The sequence below is a fragment of the Anopheles arabiensis genome, chromosome 3 (genome assembly GCF_016920715.1).
Source record: "Anopheles arabiensis isolate DONGOLA chromosome 3, AaraD3, whole genome shotgun sequence".
NCBI lineage: Eukaryota > Metazoa > Arthropoda > Insecta > Diptera > Culicidae > Anopheles > Anopheles arabiensis.
In genome coordinates this window covers 5,951,440-5,978,984 of record NC_053518.1, presented here as the reverse complement: position 1 = coordinate 5,978,984, position 27,545 = coordinate 5,951,440, and the positions used below count along the sequence as shown (strand labels likewise).

General features: G+C 46.6%; 1 protein-coding gene across 6 annotated transcripts; it reads left to right on the top strand.

The window, feature by feature from the left end:
* Positions 1-934: 934 nt before the first annotated feature.
* On the top strand, positions 935-27,426 carry LOC120905110 (receptor-type tyrosine-protein phosphatase-like N). 6 transcript variants are annotated; one of them, XM_040315830.1, is made up of 7 exons: positions 6,810-6,825; positions 6,928-7,014; positions 7,989-8,245; positions 17,313-17,366; positions 17,858-19,181; positions 19,280-20,569; positions 20,650-27,426. In XM_040315830.1, the coding sequence occupies exons 3-7, from the start codon at positions 8,107-8,109 to the stop codon at positions 20,957-20,959; spliced, it is 3,117 nt and encodes a 1,038-aa protein (XP_040171764.1). In that variant the 5' UTR covers positions 6,810-6,825; positions 6,928-7,014; positions 7,989-8,106; the 3' UTR covers positions 20,960-27,426. The 6 variants fall into 6 exon arrangements, with proteins under 6 accessions (XP_040171763.1, XP_040171761.1, XP_040171765.1 ...); XM_040315829.1 differs by lacking the exons at positions 6,810-6,825; positions 6,928-7,014 and adding an exon at positions 935-1,660; XM_040315827.1 differs by lacking the exons at positions 6,810-6,825; positions 6,928-7,014 and adding an exon at positions 2,393-2,990.
* The last annotated feature ends 119 nt before the right edge of the window (positions 27,427-27,545 follow it).

Genomic DNA, 27,545 nt, shown 5'->3' with positions numbered 1-27,545 from the left:
AGGGGTTCGAGCATTTACATCTCTTCATATTTAATGCGGTATGTTGCGAGGCGTTTCACACATTTTATCTAAAATTTTATATCCTGAACGTGCAGTTAGTATTCCTTTCCGTCGCCAAAAGGATAAGATGCATAAGATTGTAACAATTATTTTAAAAAAATCCACTGAAATCGACAGGATAGCGTTAACGTTCTGCGGGGCAATTCAAAACAGTAATATGCGTATCGGTACTGCGGAAAGCAAACGATGCAGCAATAACTTCCATTCAAATCAATCAAATGCTGCATGAACACAGAAAAGAGGGAAGGATACACATAAGCATAACAAAGTATATGAATATTTTTTCTTCTTTGAAATTCTCATCCTCCCAGGGCTGCCGTGCGTGGGAATGTCCGCTGGGGTCCGTCCGAGGAATATGAATTTTATCAATGAGCAGCGCCAGGAGCGCATCTACGTCAACAGTTTCGTAAATGGATCCAACAGTGTGTGAATGTGTGTATGTGTATGAGGGCACATCGACCAATAAAAAAAACACACACACACAAACACTCTCTTTATCAATTATCAACACCACTCACGCACACTGGTGTAGCAGAACAACAGCAAATAAATCGTTTGAGGAAGAACAGCAGGCGCTGGGAGGAGGCGCTGGAAATATGAGGTCGAGTCTGCGCCTTGGATGAATTTTCCCAAGCGCAACCTAAACCACTACCACCAGCATACTACTATCGATTGTGTACATACAGGGCAATCGTGTTGAGGAGAGATGTTTGTGTTTGTAACTCTCGTCTGAGCGAGGCGCAACAGTGTGCTGGCCATTCCAGCATGGTCGCGCTTTTCCGACGGGCCACTGCCACTGGAACCCACACAGCCCATCGAAGACGGCGGAGCCGAGCGGTTGCCGAACAGTTTTCCTCAAGCCGCTGCCACGCAGCTGACAGTCGCGAAGTGTCATTCGCCAGCTGAATACGCACGTACGGTCGCGCGTACAGACAAGCACGGAGCTCCTTTTTACCAAAGAGTGAAACGAGGGCAGATAGTCCAAAAGGCATCAAACGGTGGACTTGCAACGCAATTGTAAAGAAAGAAAACCATTGGATCGTCTTTTTGATTTAAAAAAAACAAAACCTGCTCATACAGTTGATAAGTGGAAAGCTTGTGCAATAACATTAGTTTTTTTCCAGAGCGTATCCGTACACACACCTCGTAAGCAACTAAAGACCGAAAGAGATGCAGCGAACATTGCTGTGCGCGCTCCACATCGCAAACAATGTCGTACTGAACAAAGTGCCTAGTGAATTGTATTATGTGCTGGAAAACGTAGAAACAGTTTGAAACATTGGAAATTAACCAATTACACAGGAAGGACATAATACAGTGCCAGTGAACGCCAGTGTGTCGTATCAAGTGAAGGCAAAGTGTATGGAAAAGTGTGAGCTCCAACAAGAATCCTTTTTTTCGGCCTTTCTCGGAAGCACACAGCTAGAAAGTATCAACAACATCAACAGCACTACCGGAGAGAGCGATTGAATTGCTATATTAGCAACCAGGACAAGAACAACAAGGATAGCAACGGCACAACATACACACACGCACGCTCAGGTTTACATAAAAAAAGGAAACGCACACGCAGCGAGGAAACGGTTCAACAAGATTAATGGTATGTTTGATGGGAAAAAAATGATAACCTTATCTAGCCCGTATCTTTTCCGCACGTGTATGTGGGAGTTTCGGGTTGGGTTGTATCCCTTTCCCTTCCTCGGGCGATTAATTAAGTAAATGGAGGCATGTAAAACTTATGAACCAACGCAAAGATTACTACGATCGGTTTAACATTGCTTTCCAATTGGAATGATTTGGTTCATTGCATACATTTAGGCTGTTTTGTGAGCGCACGCCGTAGATAACGCCATCCACTAATGAAAATGATGGCGCCCCCGCGTAATGGAAAGGAAAATGTACACACAGTTGGATGAAATACTGCTTCTTTTTCTTCTTCTTGTTGTTTTTGATTTCCCACTGCTTGTTTTTCTTTCTCAGTTTGAGCTCCCCAATCGGTGGAAGCTTCAGAGGAACTCATCTCGCTTGAAAGCTTCCTGCTCGGTGGGAGCTTTCTCATTCTCTTTCTCTCAATCTCTCTCTCTCTCTCTCTCTTTCCCGCTTTATAAACCCTAAATATCCCGGGCCAGCATTGTACAAAACAGGTGGAAAGCCATCCTTCTTAGCACTGTGTTTGTGTTTGTCCATTTGCTCTCACTCCGCCGTTTGTGTGCGTTCGAGTGTGGTGGCCCAGGCCGAAAGGCCGAGTGAGCTGCACTCAGGTTCGCTCAGTTGCGCCAGGCCGTGGGGTTACCCTTCAGGGGGCGAACGCGTTCCCTGGCACACCGAACGCTACCATATTGTGCCGTGCGTTCGCCTGGCGAACGGTTGCGTTTTGTTTGCGGGTCGCTCTCCCAGCAAGTGGCGGCTGCTGCCTTCAGAGCAAGGCGTTGCTCTGGTGGCTTTGCAACGCCAGTGCAGCCAGTGCTGCCTGCCAGTGGCCCCACCAGTGTGGGTGCATTCAGTGGTGTTTTTTCTCGTCTCGTGTAACTTGTAACCGTGCTGAGGGCTGAAAACGTCTCGCAAGGTCGGCCCCGAACAGGGAAAGAACGGTGCCCCAGGGCCGGAGTGTTGTGTGAACTGTGTTCAAACGGACAGTGCGAATTTTGGGCAGCAAAAGCCAAAAGGACCTTTCCGAGTGGCAGTGCTAGTCGTATTTTCAGTTCCGTTTTTTTCTTTCTTTTCGTTCCACCTGGGTTGTGTTCAGTTGGTTTGCGTTGATTGACCTTAGTTCGGGTTTTCGGTTCGGTTCCGTCACCGTATTGATACATCTCCAGAGCCGTTTTATCGCCATTTGGTTGGTTTGGTGTCTTGCGAAATCGTAAGCAACCATATTGCAGTGCAACAGAAGCAAAGCGAAGATACCTAGCTTGTGGTTGCTTTACAGAAAGGTAAATGTTTAGAGAAATATCCTAAATTTGTTAAGAGAATCTTAAATATTTGATTTTATCACAGTGCAGACGAGTTAGTTTCGCGTAATGCTACGAAACCCCCATCCAAAGTCCTTCTGGGACACATCGTGTGTGTGTGTGGCCTTCCTTATGGACTTCTGGAAAAGAGGATCCATTTTATCATCCATCCATTTCACGTACAAAATCCATCTCCCCTGAGACATCTTTCCTCCGTAACGCTTACATCTGGATTGCGAAATGTTGGCACCAAATGGCCCATCAAGTCCATTTTTACACTCTTTTGCCATTTTCCAGGGCAAAGTATAAGAAGAAGAAGAAAAAAGGAGAATCCTGCTCAAGAAAAACCGATACATCTACACAGATACTTGCAGCCACGTATCTTGTCCCTCCATTAGCACACGTAGCGTGCGGGCGGAGAAGCTTTTCTCCAATTCTCCGCCCGACTCTAAGCTCCCGACGACGTCAAGGTGGAGACGCTTGGTACCTCGTAGGTAGTAGCTACGGCCTGCTAAGGATGCCCTCTCCATTGAACCATGCTTTTTGTTGTGTGCATGTGTATGTTTATGCGCGTGTGTGTGTGAGTGCGTTCATAAAATAGAATGAGTGTTGAGTGATTTTAAAAACGAAATGTCTGAGATCCTGAGCGAACCGTGAGTGCTTACGATCCTCGTGGCACTCTCGCACGAACCTTTCTCGTTTGTTTTTTGTTGTTGTGCTATTTGGCGAACCCCTGTCTGTTTGTGTGTTTATGTATCCGTTTGATCGTGTGCTTGGAAATGGAATGGAACGCAAACAGGGCCATAAAAGTAGCCCACACACACACACACCATCACAGCTAAACTTCTCATGCGTTGGAATGTGGCTTCACCAACACCAATGTCCCAGCAGTGTCCTTTCGCTTCGTTTTCGTCCACCCACACCTCCCCCCGGGGACTGCTCCCGGGACCTGTTGACTTCGCACTTCGCCAGCGCGAAAGCCTTGTGTGAAAATATGCAAAAGCGCTTTTCCACCCCAGCCCCCTCTCCTCAAGGTGGAGCTTATCGTGCGGAGAGCGTTCCGGCAAGCGATTGAAGCCAGTTGAAGGTTCGACCGCAAAGCTATCGGAGCCATCGGAGCCAGCCAGTGCGAAAAATGTAGCGTAACAAAGCGTGGTGCGTGCGTGACGTTCGATAATACAGTGGTCTTAGTATAGGCAGCGTTTTTTTTTTGCTTCCTCTTTTTGTTGCCAGGACTTTGTTGTTGTGCAGGTGATTTGTTACAAAATGAGTATTTTGCGTGGCATTTAGGAGCAGGCGAAGGGGTTCAAGTTGCTTAAAGTTCAACCACTTAAAGAGGAGTTGCGATCACACTGCAGTGGACGGACCATTCTAGGATGGTAGTGACGTATTTTGCCTGAACTTGGGGGGAGCCATTTGTGACAAATTGATGTAAAATAAGTTTTAACGACATGCCTTTGCTGCAATTGTCGTTTTTTCCCCTCTCTTTCGCTTTTGCTGTCATCAACCGGAAAGTGCTTGTTGACCTAACTCTAGACACTGGCACTGCTTGGTGTGGATTGAGTGGAGACAGGGTCCTATGTTTACCTTGATGCGGCCCGGACAACGAGGTCCACCATTTAAACCTACTACCCGGCTGGACAAACAAGATAAAATCTCGTCCGTTGTGTGGTCGTGCCCTGTGTTCAGTGATTCAGTTTTTAATGCTTTGCTTGCGCTTTGGGGAGGTCCTTGCTAGCTCGCTAGCCGGTTAGTGAACGGTTGAAGCAACAAAAGAGAACTAAAAGTTAGCTAAAGGGTAGATGCAAACACAGAAGCATGGCCGCAAATGAGATTTTTGTCGATGAAATGAAATTAAATCTGTTCGTAGGGCTTGCTGCGCTGCCTACAGCGTCCGTCCGTTGCTGCTCTCGCGCTGATGAGTGCTCGGGACAGGCGTAAGTTAATTTTCCCGTTTTACAGAGTGGCAAACTTTTCCATCCGCCTTTGTACCCCCAGGCGGAAGGAGGAACACTGCACATGTAATACAATAATGAAGCCATTAAGGTGAAGCGATAGCATCGAAACCCGTGATGCAAAACTTTCAAATGCAAACATAACTTATCCATTACTTTAGTTGGCAAGCAATTTTGCCTGGTAGAGTGTGCGGTACGGTATCGCTGAGTTGATAGCAGAAAGGAGGCGAACCCACTCGTGCACAATTATCCTTCCGCGCTGATGAATTGCAGCTCGGCAATTAGAAATGGAGTATGGCCCCACCTTTGTGGAAAATGCATTGGACACAGCACAACAAAACAAATGAACAAATGAAAAACCCTCTCCCACGGGACTGGAACTGGCTTAGCGGGTATCGTACTAGGGAAACTACCGGCAACGGCAGCTGGAATGGCATTTGACCTTCACCACACCACCAGCGTCAGCGCTGGTTAAACTTTTTGCCCTCGCGCTTTATAATCCACCCCTGGATAAGCAATCAGCTCACCGGGAATGGTTGTGCTAAATTTACATTTCTATCCAATTATGCGACCGCTTCTGCCACAGCACAATGACACTGAGCAGCTGACATTGAGACTGGGGGTGAACGAATTTTCGAGAAAAAGGGAACTATTTTATCACTCGCTATTATACATTAATGGTTTGCCAGTTGAACTTGGAACTTGGCGTTCACGGGTATGAAAATACGTGCCTCGTGGGTTCAGGCAAACGTAACGACGATCCTTCTAATTACATTTCGATCTATTTACTTCAAGTAAGAAATGGAACGGAAAGTTTTCCAATATACTTCCTGTATCTATAAGCGGCTTAACCTTCAACCTTATGGAGCTGAGCTCTGATGTTACAACTAGATACGCCCACGAATCAACCGCCCGGAGGATGTTTGCGCGAAGTAGCTTCCTTCATCCCTGCCCTACTTTGGGGCCTAAACGTCGGAAGCTAGCCATTTTACAGCCCTAAACGACAACTTGTGGCTTGTCGTTTGACAGATCTCGAAGGAATTATAGACATCCATCGAAAGACGGCGAGCGAACACGAACACCTCCCAACTCAACCTTCCCCATATTACCCCGTTTTTACCCACTGAAGCAATCAAATGGGTTCGATGGGAAACCGAACGGCAATCGGGAAGCTTCGCCGTGCTTCTTCTTCTTAGCCCCCGGCTTGTTGCTCCATCCTTTGCCAAGCACGCACCGAGCACGAGGCCAAAATGAAAGTCACGTACGACGTTCGGAGCTCAGTTGCCCGGAAGCCTTTTTGGCCGTGGGCCGTGATCCAACGAAGGGGGCGGGGGTGGAGTTTGAGGATGTTTGAGTTGAGCTATTAAGGACGGCCGACTTTTGCCGATCCAATAAAACCGACTCAAGCACACAAACACACACACAGAGACGCGTGCGTACATTTTGCCATTTTCTTCAGCATGGTTCCAGATGGAAGCTGCCATCACGCACCGGAATAACTGATGGCCATTCCATTTCATTCGACACCTGTGCAAGTGAGGAAAGTGATATACTCTTGGCTAATTTGTTCCCAATCGCGCCCGGGCACTGACGCAAGACTTCATTCCATGTATCCTCCACTGTACCATAGTATATATACTAGTCATGGCGGCGAACTAGGTCGTTGCCGTTGTGGAGAGTCGGCGCAAGATCGACAGCCTGGTAGGAAAGGGAGAACCCATCCGGGGGGAACGTGTGCGGGAAGACCGTGATCGCGAGAGATGATAAGGAGAGCAGGATGAGCCGCAGCAAGCAAAGAGATGCGGACAGGGCGTATTTAAATGTTAGACGTTGACCAAGTGTGTCTCAGGTTGTTTTAACTGGTAATGAAGTGTTGTTTCTCAGTGTTTGGTGTAAAATAGTATATGATTTTTAATTAACAGTGGGTAAAGTGTCACGTAATTTTGTCTTTTTTTCTTACTTAGTATCAATACGTTTCACGTGGAGACGGCGAAAAGCAGTGCGAATGTTATTGTAGCTTGTTGATGCGTTATTTCTGACTGTTGATCGGGGTGAATATTGCTATAAAGATTATGTATTCGGTATTAATTTTGTTAAATATTTGATTTAGAAAACAAACGTAGAAAGTAGAAAAAAAGCTTTAGCGCAGTTTAGTACCTCTTCTCGTTTGCTTGATAGTAGTAGTGGCAACTACAGGTCTTTTAATCACTCCAATGTTGATAAAGATCAATCCATAGCGTGACTTTTGACCGTCCAAAGGCTGTGGTATTGCGTTGCTTGACAATTCAAATATTTTATTGCATAGTCATTTATTTTAACATAGTCGGTCACATACAAACTACGATTGTTTTTAACATAATACATTAAGATTAATTTGGCAACACCATTAAACAATTTAGAATAGTAATTTATATTAGCTATTTGATAGCAGGTAGTGATCGAGCAAAACATACAGCTGTTTGTTCAGAACGTAATTTGTGTCCGATGGTGGAAAATATTATTGAATCAGGGGCCTTAAGTTTGTAACCGGCAAGACAGTATGGACAACAGAACATTGATGTTTTAACGGAACTTTGCCAAAAACTATAGGTTTCCTTTTCAATTAACATTTGCATGTGCTCTTGTTATCGGACAAAGTTTAACATTTTGGAAACACTAAATTTTTCAAACTATCTTCTTAAAAAAATGTCGATCCTCGGGCTTTCAGTTCTGGCGACAAAAGTTCCCGGAACAATGTCAATAATATACAATCGGAAGTCAACAAACAACGATAATGAGGAAGTTTAATTTGCAGTGGGGGATGTAAAAATAAATCAGGAAAATCAATAGCTGTTATTATGTATTGCAAATAAATCTCTATTTGTTCGTCCAAACTTCGAGGACGTTTTTGTTATAACAACTGAGTTCAACCCGGTGTCGTTCTATCAAACGAAAATATTATAGAAAAGCCAATCGCTGATCTCTGTTGTCGAGATCTAATCCAATAATCTTTACTGTCTTTCGCACACGCACACTTTTTTCGCAGTAATTCGCCTGTACGCTGAAGGAAGGAAAATTTTCAGAAACCAGCAGAACAACGAGCCGCAACTACACGCCCCAAAAACACCGACGAACACTTTAAAGTGATGATCTAGAGCGCAAATATGTCAAATACTGACACATCGACGACAGTGGCAGCATGGACAACTACTTGGCAACGCTTGATGCTGGCCGCCGGTCTGCTGGCGCTACTGCTGTCCGGCGGTGGCACTAACATCCTCGCCTCGGCCGAGGGCAACATCGGTAAGTGGAGTGGAATGGTGGGTTGTTTATTCTTTCCCGTGCGCCGTGTCAGCGAAAGCCTCGCCAAGGACTCTCGAGGAGATGCGAGCGTCGACAGGCGGAGGAAAGGCTTAGGAGATGAAGACGTGAGGAGTTTTTTTGTGTTGAAGATGGTTTGCTGGATCGATAACGAAACGCCAACCCTCCTTCGAGCTTCGAACACTCAATCAAACCCCGTGGTTTGGGGATTAGCACACACACACGCACACACGGAGACGACAGCATTCCCGGAAGCTGAGCGAATTCGGGCTGCGAATGTGAGCTGAATTTTAGATGTAATTTTACGCTCCGTGTGCGTGTCATAGATGCTCTCGGGTCCCCGGGTTTGAAATTGGGGTCGAGCTGGGGTTAGGGATTCGGCTTATCGGTACTCGAAGCGGTGCTTACATAATGAAAACTCATTCTCACTTTTGTTTGTTTGAAAATATGTCAGCGCTTCCAAGTATGCGGCCCTTGTTTTATCCCATCGCTGTGGCCCATCTAAAGCCCCGAGGACAGGCATTTTGGATTACGTTTGCGTAATTCTCGGAAAAGGGAGAAAAGAGACACAATGCTTATAATGCCGCAATATGGAAATAATTTAAAGAAAATTAAATTGCTTCCAGTTGAACGGCAAGAGTAAATTACTCAGCAACGAATAGCATACATCTGGGCGCTTTCTCTGTTCGGATGCTATGCGCATCGATGTTGCCTGAAGTTATGCAATCCGTGCATCATATCGTTATTTCAAACAGCACGTGAGCAATCCTGTCGCGTCATTTCCTCAACCAAACGTTCAAAAATGTTGTTTTGGTGTGGAAATTCAAGCGAAAGACTAAAACTAATCAAGAATACAAATTGCATCTAAAATCGTTTCATGATGCAATATTTTTCCTTTCCCAAACTTTCTGCCCCCCTGTGACGTATGGTGGTGCGATATTTTCTGGATCGCTTCATCATAAAACGACCCATTTCGCTCTTTGGCTACATACAGTACAAGCAACTTTTACACCCCTTATCAGACACGAAAACTACGTCACGTTGGTACACACAAAGGCCCGGTGCACCATCCTCTCCCAGTATGATTTAGTGACTGTTGCATAAAAAAACTCCAGATTCCGGCTTCTATATTGATGTACGTGTGGCACTGAGATTGCAATCCGACGTGCAAACCAGCCAGCACAACACGGTGTGTGTTTATGTGTGGGAGTCTTCACGGCACACTTTCTGTGTTCGTGATGTGCTGCGCAATGCACCTGCTGCTGCTGTTTCATAAAACATCCTCCCCCGTACGCGAAGCTGGCTAGTTGGCCGGCTTCGTTCCGGTGGCCTTGAATAACCGCCCCTGCATCGCAAGAAAAAAGGGGATGCATCCGTTTGACAGCACCGTTTTGCAGGATATTTGCGTGGTAAATAGGAGCTAGTTTTCCTGCTCGCTGAGCAGCAGCTCGCTGAGTAAGCACGACGACCAACGCAGTATACCCCGGGTTCGGTGGAATTAAAGAGTTAATTGGATTTCTCTTTGCAGCCCGCGACCGACGCATATAATGATGGGAACCGGAGAGGAAGTTGCTTTGGAACGTGATTGGATTGCTTTATAATGTTTTCCATTAAACGGTGCAGTCGGGTTTTATGCGAAAACGTTATGCACTAAGGCTGAGCAAATTTTTAAAGAAATGAATGTGGGGGCCAGTTACAACGAACGATTCCTATCTAATGAGATCATTCGTACATGACATGATTCAATATTCAGCCCAGCAGGCGCCCAGGATGCAAGCGAGCGATGCGGTAGTTTAATCTACTCATCTGCATCTGGTGCATTGGCACAGCCAGCTGCCCTGAACTCGAGCAACAGAATTGCATTAGACAGTGTTCTGGAGGTGGGTCCGTTAGCCTCATCCTGTCACATGCAAACACGCTGTTGCACCAACTGAAGCAGAAATAGTAGATACGTTTTCCACTGTGTTACATTCAGCTTCAGCCAACAGATTCCAGTTTTCCAGCACAGAAAGCAATCGACATTGCTGCTAGTGGCAACAAAAACGTGTCAGACGGCTCAGCTTCCTTTAGCCTGTATCATCGGTCTATTCCACCGGCTGTATGACGATGGAGCTTTGGTGAACCTTTTTTATTACCCATATATTGCACTATTCATCTTTGTGTGTGTGTGCATGAGCGATCCCATGAGTCGAACGGAGTGGCTATATTAATGCAGCAACAACCCCTACCTGTAGTAGCCCTGCGATAGCCCGGTGACACAGAGCTGGTGCGACAGGCGCTTGACAGGATTAAAATCAAAGGATCGATGGTGGCCGGGGCTTGCAGGGAGCGATACAAGGTAATCGAGTGATGGAAGACCGTGCTTGGTTGCGTTGATGATTGGATTAATGGCTGCCAGGTAGGTTTTCCTCTAATGGCTTACGTAGAAAAGGGTTCCGGCAAGCGGATTAGGTGCGAAAGGATTCTGCGAAATAATGCCTGCACCAGCAGCCAGGATCGTTTTAGATCGTCCATAATGGTCGTTGTGGACGGTGTGGGGTGGTGGGACTTGTCAGTAATATTAAATGATGATGTTTTCAATATTTTCACCGTGCAATAATACCAGCCAGTTGAATTATTAAGCACGTAAATGGAAGATTTATTAAAACAGCAGATCAGTAAGTAAACGCCACAAACTGTGTGGTATTAAATAAACATAATCGTGTAATTTACATCAATTAATCTGTTTGCGGTGCACAAACCTGTAATCCCAACCAAACAGAAAAGCCCACCCGACCCCGGTGAATAATTGATCAAAGTGTGTCCTTTTGCTGACCTTGTACCATCATTGCTGCTCCTGCTCATCGTCGGCGGCGGTTACGATGACGATAATTAAATAAATGTATTTTCCACCTGTTGTGTCCACGGACACGAGCAGCGATAAATATACATTTTCTATCATCTCTCCCCGGCTTCTGCGTCATTTGGTGTGTGGTGTGTGACCCCTGTACCCCATGTACCTCCGTATCTGATCCGGGCAACCATCATCAGCCTTGGACGCAGTATTAATTTGTAACCTAATCTACACGCTTCAGCAGCACACCTTTCAACGATGAGCACTGGAAGTAACGAAAGTAACACAAAGAAAGGAAACGTGGTCGTTTGGCAACGGCAATTTCTATCAATTGTTCGTTTTTCGGGAGGAAAGCTGGTGTCTCTCACCCCATGGTAGCATGAGACTGTTTCCTCAGCTCGCTCGCTGGGATTGGGCTTAGGTTCGTTGTTTTGTGCAGGTGAGCATTACTAACAGCTTCGACAGTGCCAGTGGAGAGGAAAATATCCTCCTATTGGATGTGGATAATGCTATCGATACCACCATCATCATCATCTGCAGCACCTTGTCCACTTTTCAGCGAAAAATGTCGTGGAGAGAGGTGAAGAGAGAAGCATTAACATTGCACAAGGACATCGCATCGCATCGTTCCGGACGTGGTGTGATCGTGCAAGCTGTTGAAATGTTGTCTTTGGCAGGAGATGACAGGACCTGTCGGTTGGAATTTTGTCGATTTTGGTGAATAAGGGGATTATAGTTTAGAAATATGGAAAACATAAATTATTTCAGCTTGTAATGCAATCCCTATAGAAGGCTACAAAACAAAAAAAGGTTAGTCAATTCCTTGGTTGTCCTTTCTGCCTGAGAGCAACCACACTTGAGGAGGTAGACAAGTATCCTACAGAGAAACCACCGCAAGACCAAGAGACAAAAAAAAACCTTGTTGAGGTTGCAGTAAACTCTTGACACCCATTGGTGGAGGGATAGCTTAGTGGGTTGGTGACACAGGTGAATATTGAGTGCAGGCACAAAACCGCATCCGCATAGTAAGCGGCTTATGTTGGGAATTACTCAACAATTCTTCTTCAACTTTTAATCTCAACGTTACTTAAATTCCTGTTTTACACGATTCTTACCCAACATTTATGGCATGATTTGTTGCTGTACATTTGCAAAGTGCCTTAAAGTACATTTTTATTAGATCTATCTCATGGTTTACGTGTAAGACGTTGCCACATTACAGAGCCATGAAAGGCAACTGTCGTTATACTTTAGCACGCTCCCATGCTCGAGTGGCTCCCACGAGGCCATCAAGCCCCGCCCTCCTCTCCCAGCACTGATTATGCTCCGATGGGGATGGTGAAAAACTGATAATTTATGCCCAACATATGCTGCTCGTGTGGTGCTCTCGAAAGCATCAGCTAACTCGGGGCTCCTCCATAATCATCCCGGGTGCGATAAAGTTGGTTGGCGTACGTGATTGCGTGGTCGTAAATAAAATGAAACGCTGAAAAGATGAGACCGAAAATTACCTGTTGGTTGTGTTGGAAGAAGCAGTCCTGAGCAGTTGAAGGCACGGTGCTTTCATGCATACACGCCTTCCCATTCATAGTAACTGGGCTGATTAACATAAATTTATCCCATTAAGAATTCACCGCAATGGGATTGCTGCTAAATTTAAGCACACACAACAAACACGCCTCAAAGTATGCAATCGACGTGACAGGGTGATGTTGCTGGCCTTGCTAACCATCCCCATTATGGTTTCCAAATTGAAGCTCTCGCTCATGAATAGGAAGCTCCTAAAAGTATGCTATTCGCAAGACACTTTTACCTTTTCAGCTTGCCTGTGTATCTTAAAAACTGCCACGCTTATCTAAAATTAAACATATACCCTCCGGAACGTTCACTTTCCCCATAAAATAATCGTACAAATAATTACCATTTTTAAACGGAAATTCATTGCCATCACAGCTGACACTCTTCATCCCCGGTTGCTCGTACAACAGGTGAGCTAAATTTAAACCCCCTTGCCTTCCCGAGCCGATCAATCGATACGCGGGTTACTTGTACGGTTCTGTGTGTGACAAAAATAAACCTCATTTATTGAGCTCATCCGAAGACGCTTGCGGGCTTACTTTTCGCACACTTTGACTCATATTTATGCGCCCCAGAGTGAGAAAAAAAAAACGCCTAAAGGAAGCTGATTGGATTGGAAAATCAGAACCGGAAGTAGCGCACATTAAACCGGGCCTCAAATTGACGTCGTAACGGTAACGGTACGGTACAGTACCCGAAACGGCTTGCGGCGTTAGCGTGTGCCCGCCCGAATGCCAAAGGTTGTGCGTGAGTCCGGAATGGTAGGGCGACGAATAAAAATGACGGCAACTCTAAAACACAGCCCACGCGTTTTTGGGTCGAACTCGCCGGGGGCATCGCAGCCTCGTGCAGCACAAAACTGCTTACAGTGTCAAGATGGATGGAGAGGAAAAGGAAGGAAGCAAAAAATAAGACAAGAAACAACAAATATATTGTCGTGCACGAAGGAAAACAAACTCCGGAGGAAAATTATAGCATCGGCTGAATCGCCGGTGCCAAAAGCTGTTCATGCCCCGTTTGACGTCATTCGCCTCGCAACGGTGTCGGTGAGTGGCGTTCGCTCTTCGCTCCGACGTTGCGCTGAGCTCCTCGGTGTCTCCCAGGCGTTGCGATGGAGAAAAGCTTCCCAGCTGAGTGCTCAGCGTTGCTTTACTGGCGCTCACACAGGGGGCGGGCGGCGACGATATCGGTTGACTGCGTCAATTTGACAGCTTATCATTCTCGTTTTTTGTGTGTGTGTTGGCACATTATTTTTCCTACCCAACAAAATGCGCAAAACACGGCTCCGGTTGGTGGTGGCGGATGAAGGTGACGAGGTGGAGCGGGATGGGCAACATCGCTCCGCTATTTCACTAATTCATTGCGCTGCTTTATTTGACGATGCTTATCTACGGTCCCGGAATTGTGGCGCGGCGTAGGTGTACTGCGGGACCATCAGCGAGCTGGTTGCGTTGGAAAAGAGCGCCCGGAAAGCTGTTTTTTCACACTGTTTTGTCATTGGAATTTAGGGGATGAAATTTCAACAATGAAAATCACAGGAAATGCCAGCCCGGGCATTGTTCCGCCTGGCATTAGGCGCCTAAAAATAGAGCACAAAAATGGCACAAAATTGAAACTGATACGTGCCACATGTATTTAGCGCTTTTATACTGCTTTTTGGTCGAAAACAAAAACCCTCCCACCAGCTCGTTAGTCATTAAGCTTTACCGAGCTTTTTTTGTTGTACGTCCACAAAGCTGTTTAAAACAGAAAACGGTGCCCACATCGTTTAAAGCTTTTAATAAAAGTGGGAACATAAATTACTTCTCTTCCGTTCTGCACGCCCCACACATACACATTGTGAAGCGACTTCACCATTGACGTCATTTTGCGTCAAAAATTTGTATACCGTCCTAATTACTTTTTCCCACGCGAAAAACTCGACCCGATGTGTGGAGCAATGTGCAACAAGCAGCAAAAAAAAGGTGGAAGAATGAACACGGAATGAAAGCAACATTCTTGTTCGAAGGCGCTCCACCATGTGTCACGACCAGAGCCGAGGCAATATGCGTGCTGTGAAGATGTTCAACATGTTCTCCAAACAGCGTATTCAACAGTACCTTCTGTCCTGGTTTTTCCTTCCCATTTTTCCACACGGATAAGCTGTGCAAGCCGAGCTTCGGATCTCAGGAAACTTTAGCCGCAAAAGTGTCTCCTTTAAGCTGCACATCTGGTATATGATGCAGGCTTGCAGGGAACATCTTTTCTCGTCCGGCGTCTTCGTTGCCGCTGGCACTCCACTGTGTTGTGTTCACTGCCCACATGCGTGGTGTTCCGAAAATGGTTCGGAAGTTATTTTTAGCACCCACCCAACACCCAACGTGCTTCATCTGCGTGTCCTGCAGCGGTTAACAGGTTTTTATTTTATTGAAATGTAGTTTAATATTCCTCCCAGTATGTATCTTGTGCGAACATGCGCCCCTGGTGTTGGGGAACATTATTAACATCCGCTGTGCATGATTCGGTGCTTTCGTGGTACAGATTTCCCGCCCAAGAGGGGACAGTAGCACATTCCGAATGGGGATAGAATTCGAGCCGTTCGAGTGAGGAAGCAACACAAATCGATCTGTTCAGGACCGCATCACCGACATCGAGCAACATGTCTCTCGAAAATGGAGAGTCTCCACGAGCATGGAATTCATTTCATCTGGAGAAAGTGCCTCCCCATATGTTTACACACGAGCTTTTGAGGGCTGCTCGAGTCGCCGTGGGTAGGGCGCCGTGGGAAACCGTCAACAAGCGCTCGTCATCGCTTCTATAAATAGACATCGTAACGCGCTGTATCAAATTGAAACGTTAGGAATCAATCGAACGAACGATATCGATCTCAAATTAAGTGCTGACGCTAGAACAGGGACGCGCGCGCACGCGGGCCCCGCGTTGGCATGGGAAATGAATGCTTTCACTTGATTGGAGGCGGGAAATGCTAAAAGTAGCTTCCACGCGTACGTAAATACAGATGTCCCACAGCAGGAATGTTCTCGATTGTGTTCGTGTGGGGAATTTGTGCGGAGGAGAGACACATTCATTGAATTCCTAGCAGATCAATTAATGGCATTTGTGTTGCATGTCGTTCATAGCTCACAAGAATCCGTTCCATTCATTTACCAGCAACCAGTACATTAAGATGTATTAAAAATGTAATGCTGACAGATACAAAAGACCGTTTGCTCAATTTGTCATTCTTTTTTCAACGACAAACCTCCTCACGATCGGTTTTGAGTTTGTTTTCCATGTTCAAAGATTCAAAGATCTGATGCGATCTAAGCAGAAACACTCAACGTCATCAAAGAGTCACCATAAATCATGGAGTGAATTCCCTTCCCAACACTTACCACTCGTCTCGGGCCGTCTTTTTCTGTTTGATATCAAAACGAAGCCAGCCTTAAGAATCAATATTTCAACCCATGGGGTAGCCCTCCGAGGAATACACAAGCGGTGCGCATGGTGCGCTAAACGACACCACCATCAGCACATCTGAAGCCCGTTTACGTAGCGCATCTTCACATCGAATGAAATAAACCACTCAGCTAAATGTGAGATAATCCTGTGCCTATCCTTTTTCCCATGCTTTGCCCAGACACTGCATGAAGAAACAGAGAGACGCTCCTCCGCTGTTTCGTCTAAGATCTGGCACTCTCTAATGAGGTTGGACAGGAGCGCTGATGCTTGCACTGGTTAAACAGAAGCACGCGGTTCCACGGAAAGAAAGCAAGCAAAAAAAAAACGCTAGAAGTGAAGATGACAGCGTTGCGCCACCGTCCGATGTCTTTGCTCTCTAATGTTTCCATTCTTTCGCGTGTTTTTTTTTTTTTTGAGGCACTCAGAATGTCCTTGAAGTTATCATCTGTGAGTGGGATGGCTTGGTGGCGTAGCTGCTACCTACGCCCAGACACAGGCCCCAAAAGCGGCAGTCATCATCAGGAGCAGTTTGTTTGAATCAAGAATACCGTGGAATAATCTCACTCCGCGCACAAACCCACCGGGGTGGAAATGATTAAGATTACTTCTCTTCTATTGTGTTTTGAGTTTATGTTATGCTCATGATTTCAAAACGAGATCAAAATCATGATTGAATTTATACAAAGCAGAGGTGGTTTACGGTTCTTATCTCAGCTCCAGCAGTGATGGAAATAAGAGGACCGGGCGTTTCCATTTCCCATTCGTTACACGGTGTACCACTTTCGATATTATCCCTCCGAGGGTTTGCACCACACGCAAAGTGCCATTACACCTTCGCCAGCTTAGTACGAGCACGAGCCAAGCCATTTCCGAGTACTGTGTGTTGTTGAGATCGACATAAAAGACAGCTTTAAGTGTGGGTTAAGAACTTTTCTGTGTGTATGTCGGTATTGCCTTGCTCCTAATGATTCTCCTGTCCCAAGGCTTTCCGGCGTACTACATTCAGCGTAAAGTTCCATCACGATGATTTATCCCTTTTTTGCTCACCTCAGCCCCCCGTCACACACTTGAGATGACTTTATTTGCGTAATTATTCGTAAACGAGCTCGCTTTATCCTTTTCCTTGCGCTCTTGCACTAATCTCACCCACTCATCGGAGTATTAATCGGTACTTTTCTCTTCTTTGCGTATTTGCAGGTTGCCTCTTTGCGGAAACACTTTGCCTGGAACACCTGGAATGGTGCTACGATGGTAAGTATCGCGTATGGGAATTGCTTTCGTAAAGGGCGCAAGCACACGTGGTGTGCGGAGTGGTGAGATGAATATTTTAATTGCTAAAGTAGGAACACAATTTTATGCTACGTTTGTGGCTATGAGAGAGAGAGAGAGAGAGAGCGAGGGAAAGGAAAAGAGAGAGCAAAGTTACTCGCTACTATCAATCTAATCCTATGGTTGCCGGTCGATGATGGAAAAGCAAGAATCCAATTAAGGAAGGTTCGTTTTTTTCTGTAATCACTAAAAAACATGTGAGATAACACAAAACAGTGGTACACCAAGGTAGTAGATATAGGGCTAAACATAGTTTCTTAATTAGTTTTGCTCTCATAACAATCGCTAGACGTCGAGATCCATCACTCATCCATCAGCTGTTGCGAGCGCCCGTCTATCTCCAACGATCATCAGGAGCACCTCAATTAATGGCGTTTTTGCTGTCCATCACTAATCCATCTTCCCATTTCCAGACTTCGCCTTTGGAAAGTGTCTGCCGCAGTACGGGCTGGAACCGGAGGAGCTGTTCCGCAAGCCGCTGGAGGAGGACCAGAGCCGCATCCTGGCGCGCATGCTCGAGGAGCTCCAGGGAGCCGGCCTCGGCTGGGAGCACCCGTTCACCCAGTGCCGCATCCAGGGCGCCCTCTTCGCCATCCGCACCAACTCGGAGATCCCGCAGACGCTGTGCGCTAACCTAGCGCCCGACCCGGAGATCCTAGGCCCGCAGAGTCCGCTCGCCTTCGTGCGCTTCACGCCGCCGAACGAGGAGTACGCCGACGAGGTATACTATCCGCCGCCGAAGAAGGGATTCGCCCGGCAGCAGCTCGACCTGCCGCCGGTAGAGCTCGATGTGCTGCCGGAGGTCGTTCAGCTAGATCCGCGTGGACCTTCGGCCGAACTGGAACGGGCCCGGCTGCAGGAGCTGCAGCGACGGGTCGCTCTCGGACGAACGATGAAGCAGCAGCAGCAGCAACATCCGCCGGACGTAACGGACTACCTGGACATGGGCGCGGAGGTGAACGAGATCGAGGACAGCCAGCTGTTGCCATTCAAGGCGGCGGAAGGTGAGCGCGATTGGGCGTACGGTGCGAACAAACGGGGCTCGACCGGTATCTTCCGCGACCAGCAGGCCGGAGGCAACGATGAGGAGCGTGCCCTGAAGGATCTCGTCGACCGGCTTACACCGGCCGATGTGGATCCGGAGTTTGAGTACATCTACCCGAAAACGTCCTCCTTCCGCGAGTACGCCAAGGAGCATCACATCCCGAAGATTTCGAACTTTGCGCCGGAAAACGTTAACCGACTGCAGCAGGAGGCGGCGGGCGCAGCGAAAGCGAACGATCCGAACGTGGACAAGTTCTACACGCATCCGCACAAAGCGCTGGCCCAGCACGCGCGGAACGAGATACCGGCGGCGGGGAATTTGCGCGAGTCGGCAGCGTACGCGCCGGGACCAGAAGCGGGCGGTATGTACACGGAGGGTGGCTTCGTGTACGTGCCGAAGTCGGGCGGTAGTCCGGGCAAGGACGAGGCACGCACCCTGCTGGACAACATACTGGGATTTACGCGACGCGAACGGTTGGACGTGAAGAAGCCGGGACCACCGGCAGCACCACCACCGTCCAGCCAAAGCCCGAGCGAACCGCCCAAGGAGACGGCCCCGACGCAGGATACGGCCCACGAAGAAGAGGGGAAGAAGAGGCGTAAGTCGAAAAAGGAACTGTTTGCCCACACGGATGACGATCATGCACCGCATTCGGTCGACACGGAGTACGCGCATGTGATCCTGAAGAACCCGTAAGTTTCGTTCCTATTAACTTACATTTGCCCAGCAAATTGCCTACATTTGGCGCACTCGAGATGAAATTTTAACGTTCTCTTTTCATTCTGCCCAGGATCGATAACTGGAAGGATGGGTCGCGCATTGTGGCGGCGCTTGCCGAACTGCTGAACATGCAGGGCTACTTCACGCATCCGCGTGTCGACCGGCACGAGGTTTCGTTCCGCGTGGAGGCCAATCCGGACCGCAAAACGGCCGCCGACGTCGCGAAGCAGATCAACGACAGCCGCTTCAAGAACAATCTGTCCCGCCGGCTCGGTGTGCTCGTCATACAGGCCGGCGTGGGCGACAAGACGAAGGAAACGGACGTCTCCTCCCAGCGGCTGAAGCGCGTCGAGGACGGTCCGAACGTGACGCACGTGATGGCGTACATGTTTGCCGGGGCCGGAGCGGCTGCAGTAATTGTGGTCGCGATGACACTGTTCCTCATCCGCAAGCACGACAAGAAGAAGGACAAGCTCGGCGGACTGCAGTCGGGGTTGGGCGGAGGCGATAGCTCCAGCAAAGACTATCAGGACCTGTGCCGGGCTCGGATGGCGGGTGGAAAGACGGGACCGGCCGGTTCCGACTCGCCCGGCGGACGCATTACCGCGCTGACGAAGGAAGCGGAAGCGCGACCACCGTCGTCCCGGTCGAGCACGTCCTCCTGGAGCGAGGAGCCGGCGCTAACGAACATGGACATCTCGACCGGCCACATGGTGCTGTCGTACATGGAGGACCATCTGCGCAACAAGGGTCGCTTGCAGCGCGAGTGGGAAGCGCTGTGCCGGTACGAGGCGGAACCGAGTGCGCGTGATGCGGCGCTGCAGGCGCAGTGTGCCCCGCTGAACCGTCCGGGCGCCCCGTTACCGTACGACCATTCGCGCGTTGTGCTGAACCATCTGGCGAACGCGGAGGGCATGGATTACATCAACGCGTCCACCATCACCGATCATGATCCGCGTGCGCCCGCGTACGTCGCTGCCCAGGGACCGATGCAGTCGACGCTGGCCCACTTCTGGCAGATGGTGTGGGAGCAGGGTGCGGTCGTGCTGGTTGCACTGTGCCGGCTGCAGGAGAACGGCGAATCGGCCTGCGCTCGCTACTGGCCGGAGGAGGGCGCCGAGGTGTACCACATCTACGAGGTGCACCTGGTCAGCGAGCACATCTGGTGCGACGACTATCTGGTGCGGTCGTTCTACCTGAAGAACCTGCGCACCGGCGAGACGCGAACCGTCACCCAGTTCCACTTCCTGTCCTGGCCGCAGGGCGGCGTGCCGACGTCCGCCAAGGCGCTGCTGGACTTTAGGCGCAAGGTGAACAAATCGTACCGCGGCCGCTCGTGCCCGATCGTCGTGCACAGCAGGTAAGTGGAGGCTTGCGTTATGCGCCTAAAGGTATGCAATGCTTATTGAAATCATTACTATTATTGCACTTTTATTGCAGCAATGGATCGGGCCGTACCGGTGCCTACATTCTGCTCGACCTGGTGCTGGGTCGCATGAACAAGGGCGCACGGGAAATTGACATTGCCGCCACGCTGGAGCATCTGCGCGATCAGCGGGCCGGACTGGTGGCGACCAGGCAGCAGTTCGAGTTTGTGCTGATGGCCGTCGCGGAGGAGGTGCACGCCATCCTGAAGGCGCTGCCCCAGTCCACCAGCGGCAGCAAGGGCTCGCAGGATCAGGAGAAGGAGGGCAACGGGGTCGCCCCAGAGGCAGGTGGCAAAGCCGCCGACAAACCCGTGGACAAATGAAGTGAAGGAAAGACGATTAGTTAAGGAGAGGATAGCGGAGAAAGCTTTTCTTTGTGTGAAACTAGTTCTTGTTTGGCAAGCGATGGTAGTTTTGAAAAGAGGGAAAAATGGGAGTCTTTTAAAGGAAGTATCTTTATTGTGGTCTTGTGGTTTTGAGTAAAGCCAAGCCAAGTTACTGTTGTGTTTCAATGTGTTTAACCTGTCACCCTCTGTGTAAGTGAATTGTTTTAGATGAATTTAGCGGAACTTAGAAAAAAAAAACAGCTTCCACGGTTAGTTCGACCCCGTTTTCTGGGGCAGAAGTGTCAGTTGGAAGCGAAACTTTGGCATATGACGACAAAACAAAACCAAGCTATCGGATGTAAGCGGAAACTATCGATTGTCTAGACGATGCAGCGAACCCGAATGCACGCACTCATACTGGAAGACGGCACAAAATGAACTGAACAGGCAAACCAAACAACCACAAAAAATGTATTTAAAAGTTACAACACAAACAATCACAAACATACACACAAAATTCTGCACCAGAAAAAAAAAACAGTGGCAAGAATGGCACGGTAAAAGCAAAATCAGCCGTTCTGTTCTGTAGCAAAGCGAGGCAGCGGTGTGCAGAGTCGAGCGTTTCCATTGCCGTTTCCCGATCGGTCCACTGTGTCCACCAGCCTGCAGAGTGGTTCGACCGGGAAGTGTACACGGCAGGAGAGGACACGGCCCCAAGCAGACCCGCTGCAAGCAGGATCGCAAGCTATATGAGGACCGCGATCAACACCTTCTTTTGAATATCATCCTTGCACCAAAAATCGCCGACAGGGACAACGTATCATACACATCACTTACTAATCACACACACAGACACACAACTCACACATCTCAGCGCATTGTTACTTAGCTTAGACGGGGGAAGCTGAGCCACACCCGGGCCCCACTCCTTCGAACACACACACACACATCACCTATGTACCTCCTATTATAGCAGTGTTTGAACAAAACGCTGCAAACAAATCACAATATACCCCATTTCCACTCTTATCTTGGGGCAATCATTGTGTGGGTGGGTCTGCATGCGGACAAGGGGCAGTTTGATGGCATGGCCAGAGGACGAAGCTATTTATCCTACCATACCGTACCATATAACAACCAAACAAAACACACACAAAAGGACATACCAAATGGAAATACAAAATCACCATACATATATCTATACATACATACATTATATATACATAAAAAAAAAATATATACATATATACATGCATTATTATATTATAAAAACAAACAGAGATAGAGACAGAGAGCGTATATCGTGGGAGATGAGTACAGATTACTCCCCAAAATAACTATATTTTAAGCCCACTGGCAACCCGCTGGCGCTGATAATGATGATTATGATTATATGTTGTGCAACAGATTAGTGAATTGAAAAGTATATATTTTGTGTGGGAAGCGTTAAAAGAGTGTAGTGTAAAGCATGATCTAGCAAAGCCTAGGAAAGGAGAGAGAGATAGGTTCGTTTCGTACAACAATCAAGGGAGCGATTTTAAATCGCCTAACACTATCATCACCACATGGGGAATTCAAAACCGCACAAACCGCATGTCCACAGGACTTACGCGGGACCGTTTCTCAACCGTTGGTGCAGCTATTAGGTAGGAGTAAATAACAAAAAAACAGCATCCCAAAATGATAGGTTAAATGCGAACAAGTACATTTGATGTGCTCCAGGCAGTAAGCAGGAACCAGGATACAAACATAAACCCGCCACAGAAGAACCTTCACACCACAGGTGAGAGGGATTTCTTAGACAGAGACGAATGAACGAACCGCGATGGTAAAGATCGGGATGAAAGAGGCACACAATCGAAGGGCAAATTGGAGGGAGTGATTTTTAAATCAGGGAGAAAATGGGGAAGAAAATATATATTTTTTTATTCCTTATTGAAGTATTGGTCGCCGCACACGGACGCAACGACTACTGCCGCTTTGCAAACCGGTGCGTGTGCAAACGGCAGTGCACTAACACACACGAGAACACGCGGTGCGGCACGGAATACATTTACAGCGGCACCGTCGCGTGTTGAGCGCGCTGAGCGCACGCGCGTTACGCGTTACTTTGCTGCGCGGTAGCGGTGCTAGTGTGCGTGTGCGGTGCTAGTGCAACCAATTTAGTATACATACTCACACGTATAGAAAGCAGCAACCCTAACACACACAAACATACACCTTATTAGAGAAACTGAAGCGCAAAGCCTGCATTTTTAGTGTTAATGTAATGTAACGAAACCCAAAGAGGCAACTAAGGCAACTACTACAACAGGCGAGATGTAATTGTTCGATGAAAATGTGTACTTTATGAAAGTAACGAAACAACCGTTACCGCTTATTCCATTTTATCCCCAAATTTAGTGATTTAATGTGTGATTCAACGTATGCATGTTACTATACTATAACAAACAAACAAAACAAGCGCACTCTATCACAATCTATCCGCGAAAGAGCGTGCAACACTATCGCGGTGAGTGTGCGTGTTCACTACGGTGTTGCTTAGCCACTTAACGAGATTAAGTGTAATTTACACAACAAAACACAAGCTCAAATCACGTACTTTCTCGCTCGCACAGCACGGTACGGTTGTGACTCTCCCGCGTTCCACGCAAGATCATGGCACTTCAGCTGCCTGACAGCTCGAAGCCCTCAACTCCAGCCTGTTGAGGGTTTCGAGGCTGCAATGTGGCAGATAGGGAGACACAAACCGCACGGCACACTGTGTCTCGATCTAATCAAACAACAATCAATCCACAACATGACGCACACTTTCGCTGGGTTGTGCTTTTCCTTCGATTCGTTTGCTTACCATTCAGTTTAGAAGATCGCGCTATCTAACCGCTCGACCGTACCCAATACCTTTTCGGTCGGTGGTTGATTATTTTTTGTTTTCTCTCGGGGGCATTCAATTTCCAATCCACCTCGCCAAAAGCTGCACCAAACAAAAATGGTGGCAAAGCAAATTATGAAACCAAGCAAAAATGTATGCGCAACTTACAGTGAAATTACAATTATGTGAAGATTTGCTTGTTAAACAGCATTATCTCCATGGTGACAAACATCGCTTCACGATTTACACATGTTTGTGTATGAATAACAACCACAAACGGATCAATGGAAAAGACGCTCAACACTTGCCGTCTCATGTTGTGTGGTGTGAGTGAGTGTGTAGCGAGAAAACAGTATGGTATAATACAACAAAAAATAATATTGCGACAGCAAACTCTATATAATAAATTGGCGCAAGAGGGCGGTAGTGATTTGTTTACACTTTACAAGAACAAGGCAAAGCGGAAACATGGACAATTCTATCACGAATAAACAACTAAATCTAAACGAACAAGGAAAACAAACAAACACGATCCATGTGAAGTAGAAGACGGCAGAAAAAAAACAAGTGGCAGAATAATTAGCAGACGATGAAGAAGGGAAAAAAACGAATTAATCAGAGACTGAGTAAAACACTGAGAAAAAAAACAAACAAACAGACAAACTTTCAATTACACTCCCATTCACAAGAGAACATTAGTTTCATCCTGTTATCACGCCAGCACGGCAGCAAAACCATGGGCGCTCCCTCCCACTGCGAGCGCATTATCTAAGTAAGAAAGATGGAAAATAAACCGGATTATGTTTCAATACAACTCTACCATAAACTCTCACTGTCTCACTTTAGTGTATGTTTAGTGCTTGGACGGAACCTGTAGTGAACGGCTTTGTTTCATTCGCTCGCTTTCTTAGCGTTCAGTTTCAGTTTGGATTGGCATTCTTTATTTCCCGCGTTATACACAACACACCCAGCATTCTAAACTCGAGCTCGAATCGAACAAACGGAACAAAACGGTACCCGACAACATAATGCACTGCAAAGGAAATCGGCCAACGACGAACGGATAAACGAGAACAAAGCTAAACAAGCAAAGCAAAAACTCATAAAAAAAAAACAAATCTGTAATGGATTACTATATATACATATACATACTTATATAATGATACTTTTTGAGCTATTTCACGTAAATTATATAGAGATATACATTTAAAGGGGCAAATAAAAACAAAACTGGCAAACAAACAAAGCAAACAAACCCAACCCTATTCTCATAAGTCATAATCATAGTATGGCATAGTGCCAGATTGGGGCACGCTGCAAACAACAGAGAGCACGTCTTTTAAACTTGAAGCAAAAAAAAACGGGATTGTGACAACATTGTAACGGAACTGGGGACTGCATGCATCCCACTATGGATAGATATACACACACATAAATTATATACATTATATACATATACAACGTCAATACAGTATCCCTCCCTTCTTCCCAAAGATTAAACATACACACACACTCAAATCCCACGGTTTACTGTACAACTCTTTAAAGGATCAATCATCAGCAGTCTCACACAATTATAAAAAAAAACACATTATACTATTGTACCGCGCCCCACCAACACTATTCCCTGCAGTTACTGCAGCTCAATCTTATCAAAAACACAAATATACAGACACTGTTTAACTAGTTGTGGTTTGCGGACTTTTGTTTTTTAGTGTGTGCACTGCGCTCGTTTTATATAGCAGCAACCGATGCCGGTACACCCCGTACCGCTTTGCACAGTGTTTGTACAGCGGTACGGAATTGTGCGATGAAGATCCACCTAGTGGACGAAGAGACGTTTTGCCGTGGGTGATTAGCATGCTTTGATGAGTGTGCATTTTTGCTGTACAAATTGCATACCTTAGGGCGTAGTTGACCCATTGGCCCACAGGTCTACATTTGGGCGCAATGCGCCGAAAGTATGCAATGCGTGCAACAAAAATGACGCATTACTGGCATGCTAATGAATTCATATGTGTTTTTCCAATAAAAAAAACGATCATTTATCATATTCTTTACAAACAGCAACAAAAAGTGGAAAACAAAAACTAAGAAAATGGAGATAATCTTACTACACGAACTCACTAAGCTGGGCCTGAATAAAGTGTGACCTGCGCTGGCAGCTAGAACAGGAGCATCCAAACTGCTACACTTAGAGTTGAAAACTGTACTGTTAAATATTTACCATACGTGAGCCTCTGTTCCAAAGGAATTAGAAGAGTGAGGGTGAGAGATAGGAAAGGATGCAAGGTAGATAGGCGAGCAGTAGCTGTCTGGAGCACCACTCCACAGTGGAAAGGGGAGTTGAAGAAGAAAAGTTAGCAAAAAAAACACACTCACACACAGATGCATATTCATATTTATCTTTATGTAACTAAATGTCCAAATTCGTTACACCTCAATACACTAGCACGGCCTCCAAAATGGAGCTAATAGCAGCAACCGATGCAGAAGAAGAAGAAGAAGAAGAGGATGTGCAAAACTCTTATAATGCGAAACCAAATACAACAAAAATGCACAAACAAAACAAAAAAAAACACTCAAACTCAATACACATCAATGGCATGGTGACGAATAAATATACATAAATATATATTCTCTATGTTTCTTTTTGAAAAGAGCATAAAAGCAAGCAACATTTACTGGTTTGGTTTGGTTTGGTTTGGTTTGGTTTTGTCCGTCTAATTTCTCCTACTCCTATTTGGAACCGTTGCATTCGAACTGCACAGGAAAGGCGCATCAAATTGCGCATGAGTGCGTCTGTGTGTGTATGTGTATGTATATTGATGTATGTTTGTGTGTGCATTCGGACTGGCAGCAGGAATGGGTTTGCATGGCAAAAGTAACTACAGCAAAGTGCATGAGAAGAACATTCAATTATTTACAACCAGAGCCGAAGGCTCTTATGGAAGTGAGCTTTTTAGAACAAAACAAAAATAAATAACACATCCAATCGTCGCATTCACCTAGAAGAGATACACATGGTGGATAATGATAGCAGGCGCAGGCAAGATCTTTCAGAAGTAACTTTAAATCCTTATAGTATATAAAGCGAAGAGACGAACTGCTGGATTTAGTACACTCCCGTACGCGAGAAGTATTCTGTAGAAGCATATTAAATGACTAACCATTTGCTTTGCGTACTGATGACTGGGATGCGTACAGTGAGGGCGCTAGCTGTGTGTAAATGTGTTAAGTGTAATGTAGAATATCTATTTCCCTTGTTCACCACCATACCAACAAGCACCGGGCCAGCTCAATTGTAAATGCAACAATGTCAATCAAACCGCGGTACGAGGTTATTGCGATAGAAAAGCATCCTTCTAATTGTCTCCATTCTCCACCCTTACTCCCTTATGCTTCATTTGTACCGAAATCACACACACAGGCGCATAGATTTTTATTTTAGAAGCTTTTCAGATGAGATCAGAATTATTGTACCTTTCCCAACCCCCCGTAATTGTGCTTGATGATATCGTCGTGCTCGTGCAATTCGAAGGTTCTTTTACTCCAAAAGTGATCCAAAATATATATACATAAACATCTGTTATTCTCTATGTTGATTTTTTCTTAGTTATACACGACACTTCTGTGATGTTTTTTGGGGTTTGAATGTTTTTGCGATTATTAAATTATTATCTGAAAGAAAGCTTTAACACTTTATACTCC